The sequence below is a fragment of the Syngnathus floridae genome, chromosome 22 (genome assembly GCF_059516105.1).
Source record: "Syngnathus floridae isolate MCC-2025c chromosome 22, RoL_Sflo_1.0, whole genome shotgun sequence".
NCBI lineage: Eukaryota > Metazoa > Chordata > Actinopteri > Syngnathiformes > Syngnathidae > Syngnathus > Syngnathus floridae.
Genome location: NC_142434.1, coordinates 863,546 through 890,604, shown reverse-complemented (window position 1 = coordinate 890,604; position 27,059 = coordinate 863,546). Strand labels below are relative to the sequence as shown.

General features: G+C 47.8%; 3 protein-coding genes across 4 annotated transcripts; all 3 read right to left on the bottom strand.

The window, feature by feature from the left end:
* Window positions 1-293: 293 nt before the first annotated feature.
* sema3c (sema domain, immunoglobulin domain (Ig), short basic domain, secreted, (semaphorin) 3C) lies at window positions 294-12,817 on the bottom strand. Of its 2 annotated transcripts, XM_088367459.1 has the most exons (18): window positions 12,403-12,811; window positions 11,626-11,769; window positions 7,070-7,230; window positions 6,565-6,627; window positions 5,262-5,381; window positions 4,946-5,036; window positions 4,520-4,639; window positions 4,313-4,455; window positions 4,126-4,240; window positions 3,906-3,975; window positions 3,448-3,592; window positions 3,141-3,363; window positions 2,678-2,766; window positions 2,436-2,477; window positions 2,202-2,359; window positions 1,884-1,951; window positions 1,681-1,811; window positions 294-1,568 (listed from the first exon to the last, which is right to left on the bottom strand). In XM_088367459.1, the coding sequence occupies exons 1-18, from the start codon at window positions 12,629-12,631 to the stop codon at window positions 1,149-1,151; spliced, it is 2,532 nt and encodes an 843-aa protein (XP_088223585.1). In that variant the 5' UTR covers window positions 12,632-12,811; the 3' UTR covers window positions 294-1,148. The 2 variants fall into 2 exon arrangements, with proteins under 2 accessions (XP_088223585.1, XP_088223584.1); XM_088367458.1 differs by having other exon boundaries at window positions 1,681-1,951; window positions 12,403-12,817.
* fam180a (family with sequence similarity 180 member A) lies at window positions 11,638-21,861 on the bottom strand. Its single transcript, XM_088367486.1, has 5 exons — window positions 18,405-21,861; window positions 17,646-17,743; window positions 17,215-17,541; window positions 16,974-17,077; window positions 11,638-11,769 (listed from the first exon to the last, which is right to left on the bottom strand). The coding sequence occupies exons 1-3, from the start codon at window positions 18,511-18,513 to the stop codon at window positions 17,215-17,217; spliced, it is 534 nt and encodes a 177-aa protein (XP_088223612.1). The 5' UTR covers window positions 18,514-21,861; the 3' UTR covers window positions 11,638-11,769; window positions 16,974-17,077.
* Window positions 21,862-22,012: 151 nt separating this feature from the next.
* On the bottom strand, window positions 22,013-25,656 carry mtpn (myotrophin). Its single transcript, XM_088367492.1, has 4 exons — window positions 25,301-25,656; window positions 23,848-23,964; window positions 23,701-23,784; window positions 22,013-23,300 (listed from the first exon to the last, which is right to left on the bottom strand). The coding sequence occupies exons 1-4, from the start codon at window positions 25,370-25,372 to the stop codon at window positions 23,214-23,216; spliced, it is 360 nt and encodes a 119-aa protein (XP_088223618.1). The 5' UTR covers window positions 25,373-25,656; the 3' UTR covers window positions 22,013-23,213.
* Between the last annotated feature and the right edge of the window lie 1,403 nt (window positions 25,657-27,059).

The following is a 27,059-nucleotide window of genomic DNA, read 5'->3' as shown; positions in this document are numbered from 1 at the left end:
ATGGCCTCGCTTCGACGTGACCAGAAAGAGTACATTTCGTATTCCAATGCGAGACTTTGATACTGTACATCAACGCTGAAAAAGGTCACCCAGAAAACCAACGCTAACTAGCACTAGCTTAGCACCAAACAGACACGACCGGAAACGTAACTCGAGAATAACTCATAAAGATTGAAACGGAGTATGTGAAAAGGCCTACAATAATTGAAATGTAGGGACGGGTAAGCGCAAATTGAACAGAATCACAGCAGGTTAGGCGTTATGCTAGCTTTACATTTCACAGCAACGCAATCTCAGCTAAACATTTCTTTATTTATTCAGGCCATCAGTGTCACAAATAAATACAAAGGTCTGCTTACGTCAATCTCGGAAAGCCTCGTCCTCATCCACATGATCTGATGATCTGCAAAAAGTGACACATTCAAATGAAGTCTGCAAATTGCTGACACGGTCGTATTTACACACAGGAAGCGCGTATTCACATTAAATAAGATCATGTCGTCTTTATCTACATGACGCATTCACAACCTGGCGAAGAGTGTGCTACTACCTCAGTGGTTCTCAAACTGGGGTCCCCGGACCACCTGGGGGTCTGCAAAATACTTACAAAAAAAATGATGACAACATGTCCTATCATTATGCATGAGTTCAGTCTTTGTGTACTTTTTTGAGACTGCAGCTGCTTTTTTAAGAGAATAAAGGTGTTTAAAAATACAACTTTATTCTCAGAGTAAAACGTTATAGACGATGTATTTGGTCTTTAAACTTTTTTTCTGGGGAAAAAATAATAATTGATTCTAAACACTATTAAACCTTTTTTTTCTCACCACCAAAATAAACTGCAATTTGTTTACCTCAAGTTTGAGAGCCCCTGCTCCGCATTGTGTCCAAGTCGGAACAAGACAATCTTTGAGCATGCGTCACACAAATAAATATTTGCTAATTTTCATCTGGATTGTTAGGCAGACTTGGCAGCATTGAGTCAAGCATGCATGCATCCATCTTCTTCTGCCTTTTCTTCTCTTCAAGTGTGTCTCTTTAATCCCCACACGGCAAAAAAGGATCCATGCTGACTGTTGCTCTTGCGTTTTGCTGGTGGCGCTCCAAGCGGCGCCCGCCTGCCTCCTGGCCGTCCGTCTGTCATGCCGTCAGTCCTCCGGGAGGTGATTGCGCCTGTTGCGGCTCTTCCTGCGATCCAGCAGGGGCTTGAGCTTGGCCAAGTCCCCCCTGAGAGGCCCTGGCGGCGGGTGCAAAACACTCTTCTGCTGCTCCTGCAGCTCCTCCCTTTCCTTCCTCTCCTTGCAGAACTGCTGCAAGGCCACACTCTCGGCCTCCGGCGACGCCTTCACCGCCGCCGCCGCCGCCCAGGGCCACGCCGAACGCCCCCTTTCGCTCAGCGCCCCGGCGGTGGCGGCGGCGGCGCTCAGCACCCGCAGGCGGATCTTGGCCACGGTGCGCTTGAAGCCGTTCTCGGTGGTCAGGCAGTAGTAGAGGCCCTGGTCGGACGGCTGGGCCGAGCGGATGAGCAGGCCGTGCTCCGTGGACAGCACGCGCTCGCTCAGCTTCACCTGAGGTTCGCAAAATGGCCGGACGGCCATAAATGGAGGAATTTCATTTGTTTGGCGCCAAAGGGAAAGCTGTCGTTGGATTGGACGCCGGGACAGTCGGACATCACCTGACCTCCTTCCTCCTGTCGTTGTCTCTGTGGATGAGCCAGCGGATGGACGCCTGAGGCGGCTTGGGCAGGCACTCCAGGAAAGTGGTGTTGTTGCGCACGCCGTACTGCGTCATCTCCGCCGCGTTACGATATGCTAACGGACAAAAAAAAGAACTTTGTAATCCCGGCCAGCCGGGTCTTTTCATTTCCCAACGCTTCGAGTCACCTTTCAGGTTGAATCCTCGGCATTGGGTGAGCGGATTTCCGTGCATGACGTCTTGCCTCCTGCTCCTCCTGTAAGCAAAGCAAAGCAAAGCGAGGTCAGGCGGACCTGCGTCAATGCCGACCCGACCCGCTCGTCTGTGTTATGTCTGCGCACGCTAAAAGCGTTTCCACTGTCAAGTGCGCCTTCAAACGGTCCACTCGTGTCCCAGCGCCACCATTCTATTTTTATCCGAATTTATCTCATTGTTCAAGAGTGACATCAAGAAGTCTGAGAACAATTCCGCTTTGTGAAACCGCTCGGGCCACCAAAAGTAAACACCTTTTTCCGCTGGGGTAGAAGCGCGAGCAGCTGAGTCCGTCCCAGGCGCAGTACGGATCTCGAGCCAGGCAGCAGTCGGCGCAGGCCGAGCCGTACGCGTGGCAGCGGTGCAGCGACACCTGCGACACGCCTAGCTCCGAGCTCGCGTACAGTTGTTGCTGCAAACACCGCGAGAGTGACATGGTCAGCTCCTGGCCTCAACCCGCCGACATTTGAGAGGACCGAGAGGCTTACTTTTTTCGAGGAGATTCTCAAGTTGGTAACCAGAGCTTGGTTCTGGAAGGGGAGGAGGGGGAGGCCCACAAAGTTGAAATGACACACATTGGACATTCAGGAAGTGGAAACACACGCTCTGTGGTTTCAAAGTAGGACATGCAGCTGCAGCCCAGCCGCACAAGTTAATAATACAAAGCTGCTGCTGCTGCTGCAAAAAAAATCCAGTTGCCTGGCTATCATCAAAAAAGACAAGGTGAGACCTTAAAGACTTGTAGCTCCTCCAGGATGAGATCCTTGTGCAGGGACTGATTGGTGGGCAGGGCAATCACCTTCTGGACGCTTCCTTTGTCTGTGGAAAGAGGAGCACTGAGTGTCAAGAGCTGGCCGCCGCTCAAGAATCCGGCCTGAAGAAACAAAACGGCTGTCAAACAGTGGGGAAGCGTGGATGTGGACAAAAAGGGCGGCGCCGTCCTCGCTTCACATGCTCAAATTTGTTTTTCTTCTTCGGCAAGAACAAGTTGATTTGTTCTGCCCTGAAAAACTACACATTATAAAAAAACAATACAAAAATAACATTTAATAATATACATATAATATATAAATATAATAATATAAACATAAAAAAAGTCCAAACCTGACAGGACTAAAAATGACAGAATATTTTACTTCATTCGGGAAAAAAAATGAATGACTGAGGGCAAGATGTCAGAGTCAAATCCGTACCGGTTCCCAGGAAGAGCACATGGTAGTTTCCGTCGGCGGCGGCCACCTGGTCCACGGCCACGGCTGTGTACTTGTAGTCGGCGCCGGTGCGGACCACCAGGGGTCTCCTGCCCACCGGGTAGATGGGATTGAACATGATGGGGTGGTTGCGCACAAAGTTCACCACGTCGTCCGGAAACTCTTTGGTGGTGTGAATGTCGGGCGTGAAAGCTCCGCCGGGGCACTGGACAATGACCAAAGATGGCTTTATTTCCCCCGCAAAATCAAATTTGAGCGACAGGCGAGAAAATACGGCGCGCTAGCTCACCGTTCCGGGTCTGGGGTACGGGATTCGTCCCTGGAAGGCCACCCACTGGAAATTGGGTCCGTCTCGATGAGCAAAGGGCCCGTTGAAGACTGTGAGGATGTCGGCCATGTTGTACACGCACACCGCCGAGCCTTTGAAGACGGAGCTGCGGGGAGCGCACCCCAAAAAAAAAAGAAAAGGTCACACCAGGTCGCCGCGCACGTTTACATTTAATTCGTCGGAGTACGTTGGGGGAACAGAAGCACATTGTACCGTGCGGATTTGGACGTGGAGCATGCCGACTCAATTAGACATGAAAACACGCGGATCAGGTGACGCGCCCCTGACCATTGGCCACGCTGAAAGGCGAGCCGCGCAGACAGAAGCAATCAAAATCGCACGCGTCAAGCAAAGCGCCAGCCGAGACGTGCTGCGATGGAAGCGAATGCAAGAAAAAAATCAAAAATATGTTAGTTCACCTGGTGGACGTGAAGACTCCAAACACCAGCAGGCCTTTGGGATGCTCGCTTTCCAGCAAAAACACACTTTCTGCAGGGAGCAAACACACAAACATTGGCTGAAATTGGTGCCAAAAATCTGGAAAAGTCGGTGCCGCTGTGACGCGTGTGTGGCTTTTAATGGCCCGTGCAAAGTTTCAACACAGTCAAGGAGGAAACGTTAAGCGCCGGCCGGACTCACCCAGCTCGTCAAAATGAGTCTCCGTGCCGTCCTCCTCCAGAACGGAGCAAACCATCCTGGCCTTGAGGTAGGTGGTCCACTTATTGACCAAACTGCGCTGGCCTCCTATGTCGCTCTGCAAAAGGAGAACGAGCCTTTCGTCCGACCCACGTCTCGGCGAGAGAAAACGCTCAACGGCGCCACTTACTGGACAGACGCGCGCCACCATGCTGTGGATGTTCTTGGTGTTGCCGCTGTTGTCCGTCAGCCTCTCGCGGAAGAAGAAGTACAGTTTGGCGTCGTTGGGGTCCGACCCGTCCGGGATCAGGTGGGCGTCCACGAAGATGGGCTCTGATTGAAAGAACGCCACCGATAAAAAACGGGTTCAGATTGCGAGGCGTCCCGCAGGGCGTACCGCTAAGCCACTTGGAATTGTGCTGGTCCGTGCGCACGGCGTTCCTCTTGGTCAGGCTGCGGAAGATGGCCGCGTCCGTGCCCATGAAGTCGATGTACATGCCGGAGAACAGCTCCTGATCTGAAAGGACAACAAACAGCGCCATTGAGAGTCCGAAAGATCCAGAAGTAGTTGCTTTTCATTTGACGAGTAGGATTTCATTTGGGTATGTTGAACAAAATTTCAATGGATGAAAAATGCAACGCATGCTAAAAAGATTTGATAAATAAGAAACAAAATGTATATATATAAATAAAATAAGTTAATTTAAAAAATGGCAAAACAATGCATTCATTGAAAATATACAACTTAAAATAAGGCTGACATAGATGTCCATTTTATTGCGCAAATATTTGCGTGTGATTTATTGCGCGTGTTGCAACCTACTGAGCATGATGGAAACTGTGTTGACCTCCGGGTTGAAGGAGCACCTCCCTTTTCCCGACTCGGACCTGGAGTCAATGTGAAATATTTGCTCCTGTCGCAAAGAGAGCCAGGAGAAGGCCATAAATATCACACAAATGACTTGTCGAGTCTTGACAGAAAGCTGCAGAACAAATCAAATCTTCCCTTTGAGCCCCCAAATCCCCCCGAGGCGCCCTGGGAACTGTGACGGCACAGTCGCCACGGTAACAAGCCGTGCCATCTGCCTTCTGCCATCAAAGTGACGCGCGGGAGCGGCGGCCCAATGGGGTCTGCTTACCTCCGGCCGGCGCCCCCTGTTGACGTAGACGCAGACGGGACTGTAGGCGCCGCTGCCGCACATGAAGAGGTGCGTTCGGTTGTACGGCTGCACTACCCGGATGAAGTTGCCGCAGCCGTGCTGGTGAGAAAAAAATAAAATAAAAAATCAAACAAAAATATTGGGAGTCAGTCTTCTCTTAAGGCTTGACTGCATAAACTTGCATCACATGCATTTGGCTGGCTCTCTTTTGTCCTATTGAGTGAAAATCAGCATCCAATCATGTTTGTGATGTTTTGTCATCAATCATGACGAGCTATTTGATGTTTTCATGCTTTATTGCACGTGTCATTTTCCTGGCTCACTCGAGCGCTTTTAACAATCCATCCGCCTTCCAAAACAGCATTCCAATTCATCCACGATCCACTCCACTTTATCGGGGAAGAGCAGCCTTGGATCAGGAAGTATGTGTGTGCGTGCGTGCGCGAGCGGGGTTAAGAATCCCAAGTCCAAGCAGCCAAGTTGAATATCCCGGCGGTCGGATATGGAAAAAGTGAGGGTTGAAAAACGAGAAGGCGGGCGGGCGGGCGGAGCGCGCGAGAAAACGAAGGGATTAAAGAGACGCTGCGATCCAGAGCGTCTCCGCCAAATATTTGCGGCAGCGCGTCTGCAGTCAAGAGCGCTTCTCCCCGAGTCCAGCTGCAGTCACTCGGGAGATGACGGACTGACGGACGGACGGAAAATAAAATCTCCCCGACACGTGTAGCCTCATTTATTTGTCTGAAACGTTTCCCGTGCCAATTAAAGCTGAGCGGAGACGGCGGTGGATCGTCAAGATCTTTAGCGCGGCGATTCATTAGAAAAAGAAAAAAATTCCGAAGCTTTGATTGCCCCAGTAGGCCTCACACGCCTCGCCCAGATGACCCTGCGGACATCTGCTGCCGGACCGGACACATGTGGACCGAGCCTACGCGGTGGACAAGCAGATGGGAGAGAAAAAAGGAAGTCCCGGAGGGCAAAGTCCTGAAGCGCTCCAAAAGATAAATCCGACAACAGCTGAAAGAGATATCGCTGCTCCCACAAAAAATAAATAAATAAAAAGAAATGATGTTAAGACTCCCCCGTTTCTCATTAGTCATCGCCATTGTACAACAAATACTAAGAAAAATGTGAATATAAAAATGAAAAAAAAATCTACTTTATTTGGGGTTGAATAAAAACAAAAATAAAAGATATTCGTTACCATTGAAAACAAAATGTAATCATTGTAGCAGGTAAAAAAAAAAAAAAAAAAAAAAGTTAAATGAAAAGATAGCTAAATTACCGTGGGGTCTTTTCCAGCCATTTGGCATTCGTCAATCTTGCTTGTCGACGCGGGCCAAAACACCTGCAAAACACACAAAAAGCTAATTGATGGTGAGAAGCCATCCCCACCACGGCGCCCACAGACGACCATGAATATGCAAATGTGAAGCTGTGATGAAATTAAAGGGGGGAACACATGTTGAGGGACAGGAAAAGGTGGCGCATGGCAAACGCTTTCCCATCTGTTGCCGTGCCTGGCGCCGTCCATTACGCTCGTCGAGAGCTCCCTCGGCGAAGCGTCGGCGCGCTCCGATGCTTCAATGGCACTTTTGGAGCACCCCCAACGCTTGTCAACATGGATGTCATTTACATAAAATGACTGAAGAATTTTTCAGCACACAAACACACTTTGTTCCTTGCGAGCTGGGATCACACAACAAGAATCCTGACCCAATGTTGATTAAATCAATTCAACTATGTTAAAATGGGTCTAATTCAGAAAATTAATAAATGACGAGACAGACCTTTTGCACCGCGTGTGTGATGTTGTTGATGTCCATGGAGAGCACGTGGTCCTTGCAGCCAACGTACATCCGGTCCTGGTCCTCGTCCACGTGCAGGATGCGGTAGTCCATGGGCCTGTCTGAGAGCGTGTAGTGCTCCGACAAGGCGGCGCTCTCCAGCTCTGCCGTGCAAGAACAAAATCTCTAAGTGTAAAGGTCAAGGGTACCTAAGCATGACCCCTGAGGTACTCATTGGAAATTAGGAGCCATTGCAGCCCATTTTTGTCCTTAAGGTAAGACCTACAAATAAAGACCGGACTCTAAGAATAAAATTTCTATCCAGAAAGTCCACCATGACCTGAAGGCCTCCATTTGATCTGACTGAAAACAAAGCTGGTATTTATTTTCATTTTCTCCGAGTTGAGTCAATGACTTGGCGGATGCGTGCTAGCGACGTTACAGTAGGAAAAAAAACAACCTCTTGTGCTCATTAAAGGCGCCCATTGTTCACACGGCGAGTAAACATTCCCAGACCGGCTATTTCCAGCCTATTGGCTGCCAAAGATAAAGCGCTCGCTCTTCAGCCTCATGAATATTCATGGATCCTTCAATCGGAACGCCAAAGTCACTTTTTGTTTTAGCGTCAAGTGGCTGCGATGGCGAGGCTCGAGTGTTTCAAGGTTGAATGCTTTCCCACAATTCCTTGCGCTCTTGAGCTGTGGCTGTTACTGGAATTTTTCAACAAACAAAGTCAGTTTCACTTTGCAACATGAAATTTAGTAGACACGTTTATCAGGAATAAACCCACGAAAAAGTCTCAAGAACCGCAGACTAGAAAACAGTAAAATTGCCATTTTACTTGAAAGGCGCCATTTTGAGGTGATTCACTTTGCAATATGGCCAAGAACTATTTTGCAGTTTTGAAGAGCCACTTTCACGTCAACTCAACACGAAAGATAAATAGTACAACTTCTTTAACTTACCTTTTAACTGCGAAGCAAAGTCACAGTAAAACGCCACATTAACTTCAAACAGATGAGGGGAATATTAAAAAGGCCTGCCTGCCTGCCAGGGTGTGAGCAAGCCACGCTAAATTGAAAACACACACACAAACGAGGCAGAATTGCGCCAAGTCATCTCCGACACGCTCCAACTTGACTTCATTTTTCCTCACTTTTGCCCCTGCGAACACGACGAGGAATGCTTGAGGACGTTCAACTCAAAAACCCTGCAAGGAAGGACACAATCCAACCGCAAGCCCCAAAAAATGCCAGCAAAACCAACACTTGCCATTTTGTGGGGAGCTTTTCAAGCCAGTCTGGCCAAAATGGCCGCACCAGAAATCACTGCAATACTCTGGAAGGAATGTTGTCCAATTTATCCGGAAAGTCAGTCCATTAAAAGACTCCAAGGGGGATCCACAAAGTCCGGTTTGGCGTGGTTTATATATATATATATATCTTTTGCTGGCCTTTCAACTTTTTTTTAGAGGAATCAAAATCAAGACACTTCCTATTGGGCTTCTCATTATCTTTAGTTCCCTTCAAAACATTCCGCAGGTTGGGGCGCAAATCGCCCGTGGCTCCTCGGATACGAGCCCGACGCGGCGGCGAGTCCGGTGTCATCCGGCACCACGCCGACATTCCATTTCGCGTACGTTTCCCACATTCCCTGGCCGGACAACAAGATTTTTTGTTGTTTGGCTTTTCATGCCGTGAGAGTTTCTCGGGCCCACGTGTTGCTCCGTTAGTCAAGCGTGTTGGCATCACGCAAGGAGGAGTTCGTGCAAAGCCAAAGACGGGAAGGGGAGGAGGGGGGGGGGGGGACACAAAACAGAACAAATGAAGGGGAAGTGGGCCATACGGGTTCTGACAGTTGGCGGCTTTTCTATTACGCATGCGGGCAGGTGGGACTTTGACCCCTCGGTGAAATGCCGCCATAATAAAATCCGAGAGGATCCGATGCTGCGGCGACCACAGCGGGGGGAGCGGAAAGGACAAGTTGACCCCCCCCCCCTGTCTGTCCAGTCCCCCAAAATGGTCAACTTAGCAGAAAGTGCAGGGAGGAGGCAAGGCCTTCCCCAAAATGTGTTAGGACTTGACGGGGTTCCAAACATGTCCGAGTGCTGGTAAACAAGCGACTTTGAAGCGTCGGCAAGTCCATAAAAGAACACGTTTGCTGGCTAGGAATTCTGCTCATGTTGGAGGCGGGAGTTTTGGAGCGCTCCAACACAGAAAAAGGATCTTGAAGTTGGATTGAGACAAAAGTGTAATTTGACGCAACTCGGCATCGTCTTGGTGTTAAACAACTATGTTGAAGAGTTTCATTTCGTTTCTTTTTTTGCTAAATACAAAACAATGCAAATTTATTCTCATAACATTTTATGGGAATGTGATGGCAACATTATGACTTTGGACCCTGGAGCAGAAAATTTGCCAAAGCAGACCAGACTGTCATCCGGCCAGTGACAGCCACTCAAGAGATAAAAAATGGCACTCTTGGCATGTGGCACGATCAGGCGGGACCGACCACCCAGGAAGTGTGGCGTCAGACGGCATTCCCGGGAAAGTGGACCTACAGCACTCGTGACAAAACGTCTTCATTCATCAACATCCTGCTTGAGGACTGCTGCCAACTGTCAATAAGATAAGCCTATTCCCATCCAACGGCTCCTTCATTGTCAAGCCAACAGGGAAAGGAAAAAAAAAAAGCTCGCCAGGTTTATAATCCCGACGTTCCCCAATTAGCAGCCAGGTCGCACGCATCTTTCCCTCTCACAAGAAAAAAAAACGTTTGGCCATAAAAAATGCCGTCATATGTGTGCCAAGGTAACAGATGGCGACATAAACCTCCACTGTGAGGACATAAGGGCCAATCAGAAGCAGGATGAAGGTCATTTGGAGAAAGGGAAAAGCAGAAGCAAGACGTCCAAGGTTGAGGGCCGTCAGCGCCCGCCGGCCTCTTGACCTTTGAACTTTAGCCGACCTGCCGGGACCTCTGCGTGCCGCCCCCAAGCTAACGTCTCTGTAACCGGATGATCGCTCATCTGCTCGTCCTTTTTAAGCCATTGCGCGAGGGTGGGACGAAAGGGGAAGGGACAACACTCGCTTCTGCCTCATTTGAATGGCCAAAGGAGAAGATTAAAAATACAGGAGATTGCTGTCACGTGGAGGATTCTTGCCAGAAATTCCTGCATGGCTAACAAACCAGGCGTTTCGAGTCTGAGCGGGATGGAAGCCATTAAATTTGGGGACTGTTTAGTTTCGCTTGTAAAGTGCGTGCTGGTGCAGTGACTCAGCACAAAGATGTTTTCAGCACACGCGAGCTCTGACTGACATGATAAAAAAAACAAAAAAAAACGAGGTGAAATCTAGCAGCATAATCAATCAGTCGGCACGGAGTCCGCCCAGCAGGTGAACTCTGGATTTTGAAATAAACATTCCTTGAGCAGCTTACGGCGAGATCACTCATGAGAGCAAATGATCCAAATCGGGGCCGCTCAATTCCAAACAAACACCTGAAATTCCCACCAAACGTCAACTCGCACCACTCACGCCTATCTTGGGCAATTTTGGGTGGCCAGCAAAGATCACTCTTCGATATGATAGCCTGGTCGTTACGCAAGGAAAATAATCAATAAACGAGGCGTTGGGCCGCTCTGAAATATCCTCTCGGCTGACACCGGATCCGACCCCAAGGCGGCTCGGTTGACGCCGGGACCCCCCCTGGCCCCCGCTGAGAAGTTGCTGCCTCCGACATTCCTTCTCTGGCCTGGCAGTGCTTACTTACACGAGGCTTCCCGCGGCAAGCCGCAATTAAAGCCGCACAAGAAATGCGGCTAACCCAAATCATCGCCATGAGTTAGCGTTAGCACGTGCAAAAAAGATGCTTGATCTCGACATTCGTTTTGTGGCGCGTGTGCTTTCTTTTTTCATTTTTTTTATTTCTTCTCCACGCCAACGTCGCACACGCTGATGTAATTAAACAAAGCGCTACCGTGCAGGCATCTCACTCTAAACAGAAGCAGGCCCGGAGTTTGCTAGCGTTTTGTTTGAACGCTAATTTTAAGGCGGGTAAACAGACACCGTCCGTTCCCAAAATGTATTACTCGGTAGAAGTAGAACATAGACATGATAAAGAATAGAATTGCACCATCAGGATGCAGAAATAGAATTATGAAAGCTAAAAAAAGGAACAAAATATCGCATCATTAAATCACTTTCCCAAACTAACTTGATGACTTTATGACTCGAGCTGACCCACAAACGCCCTCAATTCAAATATTCACACGGCATTCTACATCTGGGAAATTAAATAAAACAAAAAGCCAAGAGGATTAAAATTTAACGAGGAGCAGGTCGCGGCGGTGCAACTCTCGGCGGGACGCCAGCCGCCGCCCGTGCCTGCGCAATCTGCGATATTAAACAGATAAAGCAAGAAAAACAAACAATTTGCGTGAAAGCCGCCGGCTGTGTACTCGCGCTACTAATGAATCCACGAGCCGTGTACTCGGCTAATGAAGGCACCGCCGGGCAAAACGTGGCAAGCGCAGAGGCATTCATCTTTTATGGGCTTACCGTCAAATGAGAGGAAGACTCGGGGCAGCGGCTGAGGAAGGCCGCCGGCGCCGGAGAAGACGCTCACGAGGAGGACGAGAAGAACCGGCGGCATGGCCGACAACGATGATTGGCTCATGGCTGACCCGGACGGGACGGCACCGCCTGAAACAAATACTCAAGTTAGCGAGAATGATGTGGTCATTTTTTTTTAACACCTCAAACAATGATATCTTATTAAAAAAGCCATATTTGAATATCATGACACTATATTCGTCGTGTCATCTTCCATTCCGTTCCGATCTTTTGCACAAGGACCGCTCCTAAAAAATGGATGAAGTCAATCCCCAGTTTTGGGTCCAGAACTTAATTATTGACGAGCGGCAGGTAGCGAACCGTAGCGCCGTTGAGGCTCAAAAAACGCAAAGCCTTTTACAAGCATACAAAAAATATTTTTTTTACAAGCAGGTGGATCTCTACGCTCATGGCTTATGTATGCGTACTGAAACATTGATGATTGCAACAAGGCGATGAAACTTTTAGTGCACTTTAAAAATATATATATTGGGACAGACACGCCTCCATCAATCAAGTTTTCAATTATACTGGAGGGGAACACTTTGGGGAATTTGCTGTTCCCACTGCACCAGATGGATGAGGTCAGTGTGGAAAAAACACAATTGACCTGTCGAATTTTCCAATTAGCAGTCATATTGTAATTCTTCTGCTCTCGCATATGGTTACTAATCAATTTCACAAAAAACAATGTTCATTTCCCGAAACAATAAAAAAATCCACCTCCAAATTTGGTTCCCACACTGCTCGACTCCCAAAACCGTTGCCAATGTGATTTCCAGTTGTCCAAAGGCGGTGACGTTCCGAGCCTGCTTGACATCTGCTCAGCCCTCTCACACAATTTCTGGCTATTGAACTTCCCATGCACAGCTGCCCCAGTCATTTCCCCGAACGAACAAACGAACAAACAAACACCCACCCCTTGAACCCGCCAGGCCGCACCTCGGGACATCCAAAGTGACACAATTAGGGACGTCCAATTGGGGTACGTCAAGCCTTGCAGCCTGAAAACGTCCTAACGAGACATCTCTGCCTGCTTTTCCTGAAACATTCCAGCATCATAAAAATAGCTGAGTGAACGACAGCGCGAACGCCACACCTCACAGCACATGTTCATATTTGCTCCCTGAACTTGAAGCAAAGTTGACGAGATGCCGTGGAAAAGTCACAGAAATGCACCTGACGCCGCCTGATCGCCCATCTGGAAAGACACGCTCACCTTTCAGAGGCGTCCCCGCCCCCCTCTCCTAATCCAGGTGAAGCGGGATCGTTTTTCAAAAATATTCAAGCAAGTCCCAGGTCTCGGAGAAGGGAGCCGTTTCGTTTCTGGAGCGGAGTTAACTGAGCTGAGAGAGGAGGAGAGCGAGAAGAAGCAGCGAGGGGCGGGTGTCCTGTTACGCCTCCTCGCCCCCTCCCATCTCCCATTGAGAAGACAGCAAGAGCTTTCAAGCAATTTGCCAATGAATTTCTTCTGCCACTTTCACACTACATTCCTGCTAAATTGCTGCATCAGCGGCGGAACGTTGGAACCTCATGTGCGGCGACAAACTTCACTCGATAGCTAGCCTGCTGCGGTTAAGACGCTCTTTCTTCCCCCTCACCATTGTTAGTGACAGACAAATTCAGATTTTGAACAAAACAAAAAAAACCCATAAATATTTGGACTTGTATTTGCATATTTGGGATTCTACTCTCAGGGAAAACACAAGAGGTGGCGATAAGGCGGTGGCTGCTTTTGGAACCGTTTTTAATCGGGCCTGTGGGAAACAGGGATCGAAAGTAGAGTTTTTAATGTCGGATCGACTCAAACAAGCAGGTGGACCTTCAAGTGAGATCATCTGGTTTTATCTTGAGGATCTGCTTCCCTGATTAGGTGTGAATTTTTATTATGCTTTTGGATGGATGCCAGCGTGCTCCTTGTTTGGGTTCCACATTCCTCATTGATGTGGAATGTTCATATCAAGCCTCTTTTCCAGCTGTTTTTTGGAGGCAAAACAAAGGAGATGAGCGCAGCAGCAACTCGTGGACCAAGCAAAGCAAAGCGGACAAAGGAGCGATTCTTCCCACATTCATCGCAGTTAGCTCGTGAAAAATTCAGTATCGGGTGACCGACCTGTTGTTCTAAATAATGATATAGCTAATGATATCAATCAACAAATGCCACACAATCAGCGTACCATTCTTGATTACTATCGCTCGAATTAAAAAAACAAAACAAAGATCGAAAGTCAAGTGGGCTGAAGCTTGATGCAGGCGGAACTCCAGGCATATCAAAATGGAAGCCTGTGCGAGTTTGCTGCTTAAAGTAAGTCACACTGGAGCTATCATTTGAGCTACGTGCTTTCATAAAGTGCGCTGCACTTACTTTAGACATCTCTTTGATGCACAAAACTTTACCAGGTTGAGTAATCAAAAACAGACTTGGACGGCGTCATCAGCCGTGGTTTTTTTTTTTTCTTCCTTTTTTTTTTACGATGGAGCACATGTAGATGTATTCAGGCCAGAGTGGCTTTGCAGATGCGCAAGATTGATGCTTCAATCCCCACATCACAGCTAAATAACGCCCCCCCCTCCCCCTCCCGTTTTACTGTCATGGTAAACTCACAGGTGGGATCTTTCCACGTGCTTGACGGATGCTCGCCTTATGGGTTTTCTTGTCGCGGTTGGAGCATCCCCCCGTGGAGAAGATCCTGTGCCAGGCCCAAGAGGCATCTGGCTTTCATTTTGCATCCCATCAAAGCGCGACTGATTGCGTTAGCGCAATAATCAAGGCACATTTGACAGTTTGTTTTGTGCGCGCCGCATTTGCATTTCATTTGCATTCCCACACGGCCAGCCGGTCCGCTACACACGTCGGGAGAATCTAATCAAAGCGAGTCGTGTATATTCAATATGGAATTTGACTTTCATACAGTAGACAAGCCATGCTGAGTCATCATTAATTCTAATCAGCGGTGGACAGTAATTGTGAGGTTGTGTTTGGGCAAATGAACTATGACAGCGCAGCATGTTTTGAAATCCAACTTTTCAATTTTTTTTGAAAATTCCACGACGGGAGGACCTGAGCAGATTGCAGAGGAGCCTTCATCTAATTTGCTCTATGGAGGCGAGAGTTAATTAAAGATGCTGCCTTTTTACAGCGCCTGCTCATTTACTTAGCACGGCAGCTATTCATTATTGATCAGAACCCCGAGTAATCCTGACTTAATGCTCGAGAGGTCCACAGGGCGGTCAAGTCATCAAGTTAATTGAAAGATGGCAAAACGACTGATTAATTAAGGCCGGGATAGGATGGAGATAAATGGGGTCACTGTGAAGAACAAGCAGGAGGTACGGCAGGGGAGGGAACCTTGCGGATGGCCAAAATTAGAGGAGCAATCTGGAGGTTCTCATATTGAGGTCTGGGGATGCTTCACAGAAATCATCCTCAGGGAGACGTCTGAGAAAGCAAGAAGGTGACAAATTTGAGGAGGCAACTGGGGGCTTCGTGTCACATCTGATCAGTTTCACAGAGAGGTTGAACCTCATTTATGGAGGGTGCCTGGGGGATGTTTGACAGAAGGCAGCAGGCACGAGACGTACTAATTTGTGGAAGGCGTCGGACAGAAAGCAATACGTGACTGAACATCTGCGCCAAACAAACCTGACCAAGGAACTAGAGGTTTTGATTTTGAGGCGTTCTGCTCCTGAGGGATGGGCAATATTTTACAGAAGGCTGCGGGGGACCTCAGGGACAAAGGAACTGATTTCTGAAGGCTGTCTGGGAGATGTCTCACAGAAGGTATTCAGGCGAGTGAACCTCTGGGACGGCGCCTCGGGACACGAGACGGACTCGGGGATGTTTCACAGGCGAGGCAACCTCGAGGACAAACTCATTTGCCGAGGTGTTTACAAGTTCAGGGATTGAGTGGGCCCACGATTTCTATTGCTAGTCACCCCCCGGCGAGGACACATGGGAACAGACTTCACGCATCGGTATCAAATGCCAAGGTCGGCTAAGGGATACGACTTAACCCCTGCACCCGGTGAAAGTCGCCCATTGGTCACGCTGGATCACAAGCTCCGTCTGGTAGTAAGTTTGCACGTGAGGGGCTCCTGCGGCCGCTTAGACGAGTGGCAGTGGGTCATAGCCACTTCAGGGCAGACAGTCCATCTTGGAGGTTTATTTTGGCGTCGCCCACCTGCCCGTCCGCCGTGTTTAAAGCACTCTTTGCCAACCGTCGGACGTTTACATTATCCGGGATGGATGACGCTGCGGCCCCTCGCCTGCGCGCCGTGTGTACATTACGCCTTCCTTCGTCTCTCCCAAACTCTCATGTTGCCATGCTTGGACTAGTAAAAAGTTTCTCTTCTGTTTTAAAACCATCCAAGGACACTTGGGTTTGGCCTCCAGGAGACAACTAAATTTAATTATGACTTGTGATTGACATGTGGAATGGATGACACGCAAGGTGAACCCCTGACCTTTAAATGAGGGGCTCTGAGTGACTGGAAACACCCACGGAAGATTCGCAAAGAAAGAAAATCCCACCCCGGGGGAACGGCGCGGCTCGTCAGTGACAGAATTGATATTTTCCCGTTATCTCCTCTGGATCAGTTTGCGACGGCGCCTGCTGTTAAAAGTAATCACGACAGATCTTATCGGAAATCGGGCTACGGTGGGCCAATCGTCCACGCCGATTATCGGGAAGTTGAGCGGAAGGTTAAAGCAACATTTTTCCCAATCCGTGCAAAAGCAGGGACAAAGGACCACCAAGTGCTGGCCATACCTCAATGCTAGTTTAAAGCTAGCTGGCCAAAACAGCTATTAACGTTGTACTTATGAGCCATTAAAAATAAAATAGCTAGACTGAGCCTGGATTAAACACATGATCAGGTAACTGTGCCATTCCACATTTAAACAAAATCACACGTGTCACCGACTCCTGTTGGGAAATGGCGCCATCAGGTGGACGAGCAATGTATTGCAAACCTGACACATTACAAGGTTGTTTTAATAACATTTTTTCAGAACTGAAATTAAGTTTGTTTTTTGAGATGTACTTGAGTAGTACATGTACATCATAAAAATATATGTTGTATATTAATCTATTTTTCTATCCATGTAAAATTATTAAAGGCCAGATTGAAATGTAATGAATCCATTTGAATAAATTGCCACATGGGGGTGCTGTCTCCACGTTATTACATCTATACGTGAAAAAATAAACCTACAAACTGCATGAAACACTGGTTTATCTGAAATATTTAGACATTTTCTTACAGTCAATGATAGTGTTTTATGATTCACTCACCATCAATCAATAATCCTCAAAGATTGATAATAATCCTTCTCAAGGAAAGGCAGGAAAATCCTGTCTTCTCTTTTCATTTCCTCCCCGCGTCTGCGCTACAATTGCTGCAGTCATCAATAAAATGAAGAGGTGATGATGTGAACATTGGGGAAATACTTCACATATTACTGGCACATGTAGTGTAAGAGAAAACAGCTTCTGAATGTCTAATGCAGTGAAGTGTGTCTTGAAAACCTCGTACTTAGAAATCCAGGTCCTTCCGGATGGCCCCAAAGAGGCGGACGAGGGAATCGGCCCAGGCCCGGCGCCGCTCCGTCCCGTTGGCTGCGGCGGCCGCGGTCTGGGCGGCGTAGACCAGCGTCAGCACCGTCCTCTCAAAGTCCGGCGGGCTCAGAGGGTGGCGACGTCCGTCCAACCGGGCGGACAGACGCAGGACCTCCGGGAGGCTCTTGGGGAGGATGTCGTCGCAGGTGAGCTCCAGCGAGCGAGCGCCCCGCAGGGACGCCAGCTCCGGGTCGGGGATGACGAGCGGCTCTTGGCGCTGGATTGTCATTCCGGACAAAAGGATCTGAAAAGAAAATGGAGTCGATTGACTGTCCCAAGAGCACGAGAATTGAACTTGATTTTGTGGTGGAGAACAAATAAACATATTCCTGGTTTTCCTGCACTAACCTCAAAGAGGAGCTCCACATCTTTCACAGATTGCAGGAAGGAAGGATCGAGCGGCCAGGGTGCACCATGCTTTGGATGCAACGCCGCTGGGTACAAAGCTGACACAAGTAGCAATGTTGATTTAAAAAAAATAATAAAATTGAGTTTTGAAGATGGACAAGACCACCTGCTAACAGACTTGACCATTCCAATGATTTTTCCTTGAAAATTGAACACGTTAGCATAGGTTGCTGCGCTTATGCCCGTGCGGGGAACTTGTAATCCCAGCGAGACAAAAAAAAGCGACGCTAATTAGTGCAGCTAAACGCAAGCACTATTTGGCTGGAGGCAAACAAAATGGAGGATGAAAGGGAGGGAAGACATCTCGTCAAGTCGCCCGGGGAACGCGTTCGTCTACGGTCCGCCCGCAAAAGCAGGCGAGTGGTCCCTCGAGGCTCACTGAGCTCAAGTCGGGCGCCAACTGCGATGTTGCCTTTTTGTGGTGACAATCCACAAACAAGCTAAAGAAAAGGCAAAACACTTGCTAGTTCAAGATTCTGACTTGTTTCTGCTTCTCGTCAGCGTATTGTTCAACGTTTTGGGAGTGTTTGAACTCTTTTCCCTCCATTTGGCAGCAATCAAACGCAAACAAGTTGTTTTTAGGATCACGTGACAAGACAGAAGCTATGCGAGAAATTCTTCGGAGATCAAAGTCAGAAACAAGACCTTCCAATCCAAAGAATGATTTATTTGTAGCATTTGAAAATGCTGCGCCCTCACCTGAGCGAGGATGTTGAGCGGACGCCAGGCCGCAGAAGAGCAAAAGCACCACGAGCACGTCGGAGGCCATCAGGAAGCGTCTGCTCACCCGTCCGTGGTCTCGTGTCATCTTGCCCCGCTCCGTCTGTCATCTGGAACCAATCAGACGTCTGGACCGGACCCGACCTCCCTCTTTGGCGCGGCTCGCACGCTGCCTGGACCTGAAGCTTTTTCTTGGCATTAATGTCAAACACGGCGAGAAGCCGATTTGCTTTCCAACATTACCAGAAGAGTTTCTCCCAAAAACAACATTGAAAAAGTTTTGAGCATGTCCAAAGCTAAAGTGGAGTAAAAGTGTCATTGATGTGACCGGCGTCTCAGACGCTCATTGCTGATTCCAGCGAAAGCAAAGCCTGCTTGGGGCTCTTATCGAAGAGGGGTGGGGGTTAAACGTTGATATCTGCCGCCTTGTTGTTTGCCGGCGCCTCTTTTTAATTTCCCTCAAGAACGTCGGCGGAATATTATCTGCCTTTTAAAAAGTCCACGACCGAAGAGGAAATCAGATCTGCTGCGCTTGTTTTGTGTGCGTACATGCGTGCCAGCGAGCGAGCGACAAGCTGTTCTGCACCCGGCAATACAAGTAGATATGAAATTTTTTTTTTTTCATAAGCTTGGAGAGACACAAACACGGAGATTACGAGTGGGAAAAACTAGTCAAGCCCACTCGGATACGACATTACAAGGAAAGGTCGAGAGGCTCTCAGCATTGTGCCGCTCCTCCAATTCAAGAACAGTGTTTGTGGTGTGATGCTTGTCATTACATTTTACTGACATCACATGCGTATATCTACCGGCTATGAGTAAGGGCGCAGTGGTGGCCTTGGCCACAGGGGGGCAGTGTGGAGACATTGACGTCTAGGGGGAAATAAAATAAAACCAAACTGCAGTCATTATGGGAAAGCAGTCAGTAATCATTCCAAGATCTAAAACATTTTTTACCCCTTCCTTTAAGGGGAACGCAACAAACACAATTGAAGTAACTCGGTTTGAGTTTAAAATTAATATCCTTATGTTTTTCCACGGGCGCAAAGTGATATTTCATCTCGCCATTATCGGACCCAATCAGCCTCACCGATTGAAGCTTTTTATTTGTAGCGGTCGCACTTTGGTGACAGCGTAATTAGCTGAGGCGGACGGCTGTGTGCAATTAAAAGTGGACGCCACGAAAATCGCAGCGAGTGTGTGTGCATGTGGGGGGGGGCGGGGGGATTCCGCAAAGGGCGCCGCTCAACTGATACCCAACGAGACATCCGACTGACTCATCATTAGCGAGTAGAGCTAGAGGTGATGAGGCCTTGACAGCCCATTAACTGACATAAGCCAGTGATTCCCCGAGTCAGTGAGTCAGGATCCAAAAAGGGCGCAAGGACGGAATTAATGAGACGGCGGGGCGGCAGATGCACAACTTGTGGAGGCCGAACGGAGAAAGAGGAGCGACGGACAAAAGAGGCTTCCGCACAAGATCGAGGCCTGAGTAGAATCTTCCAGAAATAAAACGCGGCCGGGAGGAGGGTTCATGAATATTTACTTAAGAAAAATTGAGCCGGTGCAGATGATTGAGTGATGATGAAGTAGTTAGTCAGACCACGGGTAAACGTGGGCGCAAGGGGGGGCTAATTAGTGAAGCTAATAATAAAGCTTGGACACGAGGTGGGAAAATAAAAATGACAGGCAGAAGAAGTATCAGGAAAAGATGAGAAAAGATGATTGGCTGGAGACCCCCACAGGTAGGAGAACATCTGGAAGGATGAACACCTGGAAATGGAGGAAGCTGGAGACCAAATTGGAAATTACTGTTGAGATAAGAAGCTGATTGGCTAGAGATTGGCAATGGATGGAAAATCCTCGCAAGCAAAACTCGACCTCCGGAAGGTTCGCGATGGCCGACACGCGGACCGACTCGACCTTCGCACTCGCACGGGGAAATAAGTGTCACCCGAAGTGGACGTTTAGCCGGAATAATTGTCCCCGAGGTGTACCTGTGGAAATATGACTCGTGGCGTGAATCAAAGTAGCAATATTTACTTTTTAATGAAGACAAACAAGCCACCTGCGGCCGGGCAGCTTGTTAGAGCAACGGGGGGAAAAAAAGCTCTCTCTCATACGGAATCAATAACCGCCAACCAATAGAAACTTTACATCTGTTTTTTTTTTTTTTTTTTTGTAGAACAGGTGGTGAACAGCGAAGTCATATTTAATGCCAATTATACAGGTGGCGCTTTTGGTTTTTACCTCAGCTGGGAAAACAAACAGGTGACCGACCGTATATCGGGCACCTCAAGTGTGGTGGCAGCATTTTCATTAGATTGCCCATTTGTCTGCTGGCACCTGGATACAAATGTTGTTTATTAGCAGGAAGCTGAGAAAGACATTAAGCAAAGGTCAGGAAATGAGAAGCAAGGCATGGAACATTTTTATTCCTATTTTCTGAGCTGCATGAATAGGCAGGCGGTGGTGAAGGAAAGAACTCGGGAGGTTACAAAGTTGGCAGAGTGGGAAAGTTTGACAGGAAGGTCTACTAATAAGAGCTGGTGAGGAGACAGCGTGATGCCGCCATGCTGACTTTGCAATAATCTGCTAATTAGTGGCAAAAAAAAAAAAAAGTAAAGTGCAATACGTTGAAAAGTGGCCGCCCTCCACGATTCTCAAGTTTTGTTATTCGCATGACCGCGTCGATAAATTGCTCACCTTGCTTACATGGAAAACATTCAAATCCAGCCTTCTGTTTGGTAAACATTCATTACGGCGGGCGCGAGGTGGCGATAACGGCGTGTGCCGAGCGAGCCGCGATAATCATTAAATATACAGTAAGGTGCCCCCGCAAAAGGGTTAATAGAGTGCACATGATCTTTTTGTCCCGAGAGACTCCAACTGAATTAGCCAGCCTGCCCGGAGGAGCGCCAGTGCAACAAAACAAGAGGAAGGGAAGGGGAGCCAAGACAGAGCAGAGCGGCTCGACATGGACACCATGCGGGGCAAATGAGGAGGGGAAAAGGATTGCGGAAAGACAATCAGATCAGTTCATCTGAGCAGAAAGTCAATCAAAGCACAAGGCGCAAATTGGTGCAATCTGACAGAAGTTCGAGATTAGTCACACATCGCTCATAAGAGTCGATAACGCATGGGGGAGGGGGCGAGGAGGCGGCAAATATGCCCGTAAGGCAATGGCGGGTCCATATCAATTATGCTAATGATTTGGATTTGCTACTTCATTAAACAGCACGTTGAGCCGTCTGATCACAACGGAAGCGGCGCTTAACGTGCTGCTGCTAATTACGGCGTCTGCCAATCACCGCCGAGAGCCCGGCCAGACAGCTGGGTCGGTCGTCCGCCCCCGGCCCGTGTTGACCCGACGACAAACGGCAGCCTGGCTAACGGTAATTGGCATCTTTTTATCCACTCGTAGGGGAAAAAAAGTTTGGTTAGCAGAATCAACATTAGTTCTCAGTGAATAATGCAGAATTCATCATGATGTCTGCATTTTTTTAATCACACTAAAAAAAAAGAAGCAAACTTTCTACATCTAAAAATATTTGACTACTGTTTAACCAAAAAGGGCTCAGAAGAAGTGAACGTTTATGGATATTTTTATTCTTGTTTTTACAGACTTTTTGTCACAACAAAGCCGGAGAGCGCTTGTTTGGTTGTTGTTATTTATTTTTACATTGTAGCCGTTATTTGTTTGAAAGCAACCGAGAGAGAGCGACGGACGATATGACGACGTCCAAGCAGACTTGACATGTAGCCAAAGCAAATTCAAGGAGGGGGAGAAAAATGACCAAAACAAGCAAGGGTCTTAATATTACAGGGGTGCCCGCCGCCATCCATTGAACTGCAAAACAAACATTCTCAAGACACTGACTAGTAGTATTTTTTTTTTTTCCTGTTAGTGACTTTCTCAACCTCACCAGAATAAGTAAAAAATAATTCAAGTGTTCCTAGTTGGTGTCGTTAGCCAGCATGGTGATTGGTCGATGGATACGGGAAAGACAATGTGATATGTAAGCAATACAAAAGGAGTGGGCGTAGTTACATTAAAACAAAACAAAAACCTTTCAGCTGACTTTTGTACAGTGCAATTCTACGAAAGGCTCTTGAACCCACATTGGAGAAAAAGAGAGAATAAGTCCTATTTTGGTGAAGTGTTTTTTTAGTTGTGTTTGAGGGGGAAAAGGGTAGTTTGGAGAAGTTAATTGCGCAACTACCACCCCCCCGAGATTTAAAACATTTATCAAGGACAAATTGTGTCAATTGAACAATAATACATATTTTGGACTGAAAAATTACTTATTGAGAAGTCTTTTTTTAATCAACAAAAACAAAAAAAAGTCTTTCCAAAAGACGTCTTATTTTTGCAACGAATGATGATTGCCGAAAAGCCTCCTCTTTTCCATCGCGAAATAGGACTTTATTCTCATTCCACATTTCAATTCTTTCTGTCCAGTGTGGCCCAAACTCTCCTTTGTACAATTCAGTATGCCGAGGGGAAAACACACGATGACGTAGCAGAGCGACTTGAAGTGCTAATAAGCCTTGTGTTTTATTGAAGCGCGCACCCTGCACCTGTCCACCACTCGTGGCCATTTACCAAACAAAATAAAAAAACTACAAAAGAGAGGAAAGCACATCTCGGAGGAGTGGGAGAAGAAGAAAACCACTAGACAGGTAAGATGAGCCCCCGCTGGAGCTTACAGACAAAAGCGGCGAGGAGAGGGCCACCTGGTTCTGTGCCGAGTCCAGTCTCGTTGGGCTCGTACCCCCCGCCCGCCATCACTTGAGCATGGCCTTGATGTTGTCGTCGCCGACCACCTCCACGAGCTTCTTGCCGTCCGGGGCCGGGAGGTTCTTGTCGGCGCCCTATGGAGGACACGGGAAAAGTTGGCTGGCGTTTGTCACGTGCCACTCAGCGCGGCCGGAAGGCAAAGCCACTAATATCGTTTCATTTGAAGCATGCGTGTGTGTGCGCAGAACTCTCATGCAAACAACTTCTGACCGGGTCACCTATTGAGGTTAAATTTAAAGCGCCGACTGCATGGCAACAACAGCACAGTTGGCACAAAAAAGAAAAGGGCTCAGCGGTATTAGCGCAGGGGTCGAGTCCCATGGTGCACCTGGGAACACAAAAGGCCTCTTGTTTGCCAGCAAGAGCTGCTGTGAATGAGCGACGCCAGTCAGCAGGCTGGAGCATACGCCCCAACGTGGAGACCAGACTGCAATCGATGGGTCTGTTCATCGAACGGTCGCCGTATCAACCGACCTTTTCTAGCAGGACCTTGACGCAGGCAGCGTGGCCTTCGAGGCAGGCGTAGATCAGCGGAGTCAGGCCGTGCTTGTCGGTAGCCTGCGAGGAGGACGCTTATTTGAGACCAGAACAAAAATAAGGTGGCGACAAAATTGTGCTTACGTTGACGTCTGCTCCCTTGGAGAGGAGGAACTCCACGATGCTCGTCTGGCCAAAGTCGCACGCCAAGTGGAGGGGCTGCCGGCCGCCTTCCTCCAGGGTCCGGTTGACATCTTCACGCTGAGGGAGGAAGGAGGAAAAAAAAAGAATCTTACATTAGAGCACCTAAATCGATGACATCACTTGTTTAGAGTGCCGACGCAGGTGCGGAAAGCAAAGGCTCAACGCGTCAAAGTGGATCAGTGTGACCGGCGTAGATCCGGTTACGGCAGGGTCTCAAATGCTAACACCAGATCCCAGGTCATTTAAGACACCGAGCTGGACCTACGGCAAACTCAGATTGAAACTCATCATTGACTTTCTGTTTAGGTTCCTGCGACAGCCAAATTAGGCAGCACACGAACGGATCCAAACATCACGTTCATCAACAAACAATCCGCCTCGGGAGTCCTACCAGCTTCCTGCCCACATCACTTGGGCAAGCGTTTAGCGCAACAAATTACTTCCTGCGACATGCAAAGTTTGAGAGCACTGCCCTAGTACTCGACCAGTGTACCATTTTTGTAAGTCACTCATCTTGAATTTGTAGTTAATTCAATTGTGCTGACTGGTATGACAATGTTCTCAGCTACGGACCGACCTAACCGGTAACGCCACCCTCGTGCTTTAAACTGAGGCCAGCTTAGCAGAATGGAACTCCGGCTGTTCATCATGACAGTTGTAGATCACGTTTGGCTAGGCAAGCATGTGCGGCCTCTGACGTTTCAGGTAGCTAAATGACAGATCTAATATTTGCAAATCATCCCATTAGTTCATCAGAAAATGACTAAAACAATACACACATGGGAGGTGGCGGCACTTGTCACGTTCCAAATGTGACTTAATAGTTATTGTGAGCCAGATTCAACGCTATCTGGCACCTACATGGAATGCAGATTTTGCTTTTCTGACAGCCACTGTGTAGGGATCACACATTAATCGTCATACTAGTTACTTATGTTAATAGCCTAAGCAAGCATGCATGCATATCACATATACTGTATGTATAACATTTCACGATGGATTTTCTGTTCATAGAAGTGACCACAAAGGCTGTAAGGTGACGACAGGTCCGTTCCTGTCAGCGACGTCGCCCCACAGCACGTCACAATGCTAAAGCTAAGCGACCTACCGAAATGCTGATATCCAAACATTCACAGTAAAAAAAACAAACTCGTACTTTGACCTGACAGCTAGAAAGCACATAAAAAGACATGATGTGACAGTTCCATCCCCGCAATTAAAAGGCTCACGAATCAACTTAGTGACGCTAGCCCAGCGTGGCTAACGTTAGCATGCTAAGGCACTTTTTGGCACGTCGGCCACTTGTCGGAGGAGCATTAACCTCGCCTGAGTGACTCCACCGGCACCGGATTGTCCCCCCTCTCTTATCGGCACCTGTCTGCTTGTCTCTTACCGTCTTCAGCATGGATTGCACCTCTTCCAAGTCGCCGGTTTTCAGCGCCCAAGTCAAATCTTTGTCCCCCATTTTGTGCGTGTGCTGCTCAAAAGTGGTGTTACCCAAAAAATAAAAAAGTTAGCTTAGTTGCTAGCGGAGGGGAAAGTCTTCCTGTCGTCGCGGACAGGTTCAAAGCAACCCTCTCGACGTAAAAGAATAGCCCAAAAGTTGAGGGACGGGATTTCGTTCGAACCTGACGGTGACAAAAATACGGAAGGAAGCTGAAAAGGGCTGAAAATAAATCAGCAGGGGGGTGTGAGGGGGGATGCAAGTTAGCAGAGAGGGATCCGCCTTTCGAGCACAAGCACTTCCGTTGTCGTCACCCGGAAGTTAACCCTGAGGAAGGGAACACGAGTTATTTACATTTATTATGATGATGATGATTATGATTATTTAGTATACTGGCTCCACATATTTTATTACTATATCGATACCAATAGTAACACAATTAAAAAATGTAAATCTGGTCTTGTAGAACAATAATTACATTCACTTTTGGAACAGTACAACGGTTTACAATTCCAATATTACAGTAATTGCATTAATATGAAAGGAAATATGTCATTTTTATAGCATTTCAATTACTACACAAATCCTGACTACTAAAAATTACTATCAAATAATATAACAGCAACATAAACAGAGTGAGTTTGGATTTTTGTTCACAGAATAATAGACTGTTCGCTTTCTACAACATGTCACAAAATCCCAAACGTAACCACACAAATATAGCAGCTAATAATACAAAAGGAAAAGCACATGCGGTACCTTTTAGGTGTCCGTTTGCAGCCACGTGATGAATGTCATCAAAATCCTTGGAATATCGAGCAAACAGTTATGACGACGTTGACCGGTTCAAGCTGAAGAAAGAGCGGGAAACGTCTCTTTGCGATAGCATCGCGCCTCCATTTCCTGTGTGCTAACCTCGTTGCCCGGACAAAGGCCAGCAGCGTTCGTCTGCCGGACCCTGACACCGATGTTGCTGGATCGGCCGCTCCCCTCAAAACAAAAGCAATCTATCCGGCGCATTAAGAGGACTATCACCATTTTGCAATTTCAAATGAAAGTGCTTCCTATAGACACTTTAAAAGTTGATATGTCATCTAAATCGATGGTGCAACTTGATAAGGTCCCAGGAGCGCCTGTCTCGGTTTGTCAATGCCTCACTGTGGCCTTCCATTGATTAGGAGATCATGAATTCTACAGTGGCTTCATAATACTGTATTTTTTTGTATTTGCAAATGGTCGTGGCTCTGTGGTGGTGGTGGTGGGGGAGCAGAAGTAATTGACTGCAGTGATTTAGTAATTACTTTCCTTTTTGTCCTGGTGCTTTTGGATTCTGCCTAGCAACAGGTGACAGCACAAATGCGTTAAGGCTTGGGTGTGGCGGACAATTCTATTCCATACTTTACTCGGGTGCTCTCCAGTCAAAGGAATTTGCGGTGAGCTATTTCCAAGTTTTCTGTGGCATTTCTTGACTGTGGTTGAGTTCATTTCAGTTAGAAGTCAAATGTTGAAAAGTGGCAAGACAACATGGCTATTAGAGACAGAAGCAGCCGCCCCGCAGGTAATTGAATTCATGTATTCACGGCAGCGGTGAGGTTTCTGCCTGAGCAAAGTCCTAAAGTGATTCTTCCCGTCTGTGCAACGGCACGCCGCCTCCATTTTTCAATCCATTAGCGGCGCCCGGGCGGCCGCGCTACACTACGCAAGGTTG

What these genes read in the sequence shown, in the direction of transcription:
- sema3c (XM_088367458.1), bottom strand. Translation starts at nt 12,631, where the DNA reads ATGTCCCGAGGTGCGGCCTGGCGGGTTCAAGGGGTGGGTGTTTGTTTG. An exon ending in CACAGTTTCCATCATGCTCA is followed by an intron (nt 4,640 to 4,945) that starts GTAGGTTGCAAC and finishes TTGTCCTTTCAG; the next exon opens with ATCAGGAGCTGTTCTCCGGC. An exon ending in AGGAGCTACAAGTCTTTAAG is followed by an intron (nt 2,478 to 2,677) that starts GTCTCACCTTGT and finishes CTCCCCTTCCAG; the next exon opens with AACCAAGCTCTGGTTACCAA.
- fam180a (XM_088367486.1), bottom strand. Translation starts at nt 18,513, where the DNA reads ATGACACGAGACCACGGACGGGTGAGCAGACGCTTCCTGATGGCCTCC. An exon ending in CGCTCAACATCCTCGCTCAG is followed by an intron (nt 17,744 to 18,404) that starts GTGAGGGCGCAG and finishes TACTTGTGTCAG; the next exon opens with CTTTGTACCCAGCGGCGTTG. An exon ending in ATGTGGAGCTCCTCTTTGAG is followed by an intron (nt 17,542 to 17,645) that starts GTTAGTGCAGGA and finishes TTTTCTTTTCAG; the next exon opens with ATCCTTTTGTCCGGAATGAC.
- mtpn (XM_088367492.1), bottom strand. Translation starts at nt 25,372, where the DNA reads ATGGGGGACAAAGATTTGACTTGGGCGCTGAAAACCGGCGACTTGGAA. An exon ending in TGCAATCCATGCTGAAGACG is followed by an intron (nt 23,965 to 25,300) that starts GTAAGAGACAAG and finishes TTCCTCCCTCAG; the next exon opens with CGTGAAGATGTCAACCGGAC. An exon ending in TCAAGGTCCTGCTAGAAAAG is followed by an intron (nt 23,301 to 23,700) that starts GTCGGTTGATAC and finishes TGTCCTCCATAG; the next exon opens with GGCGCCGACAAGAACCTCCC.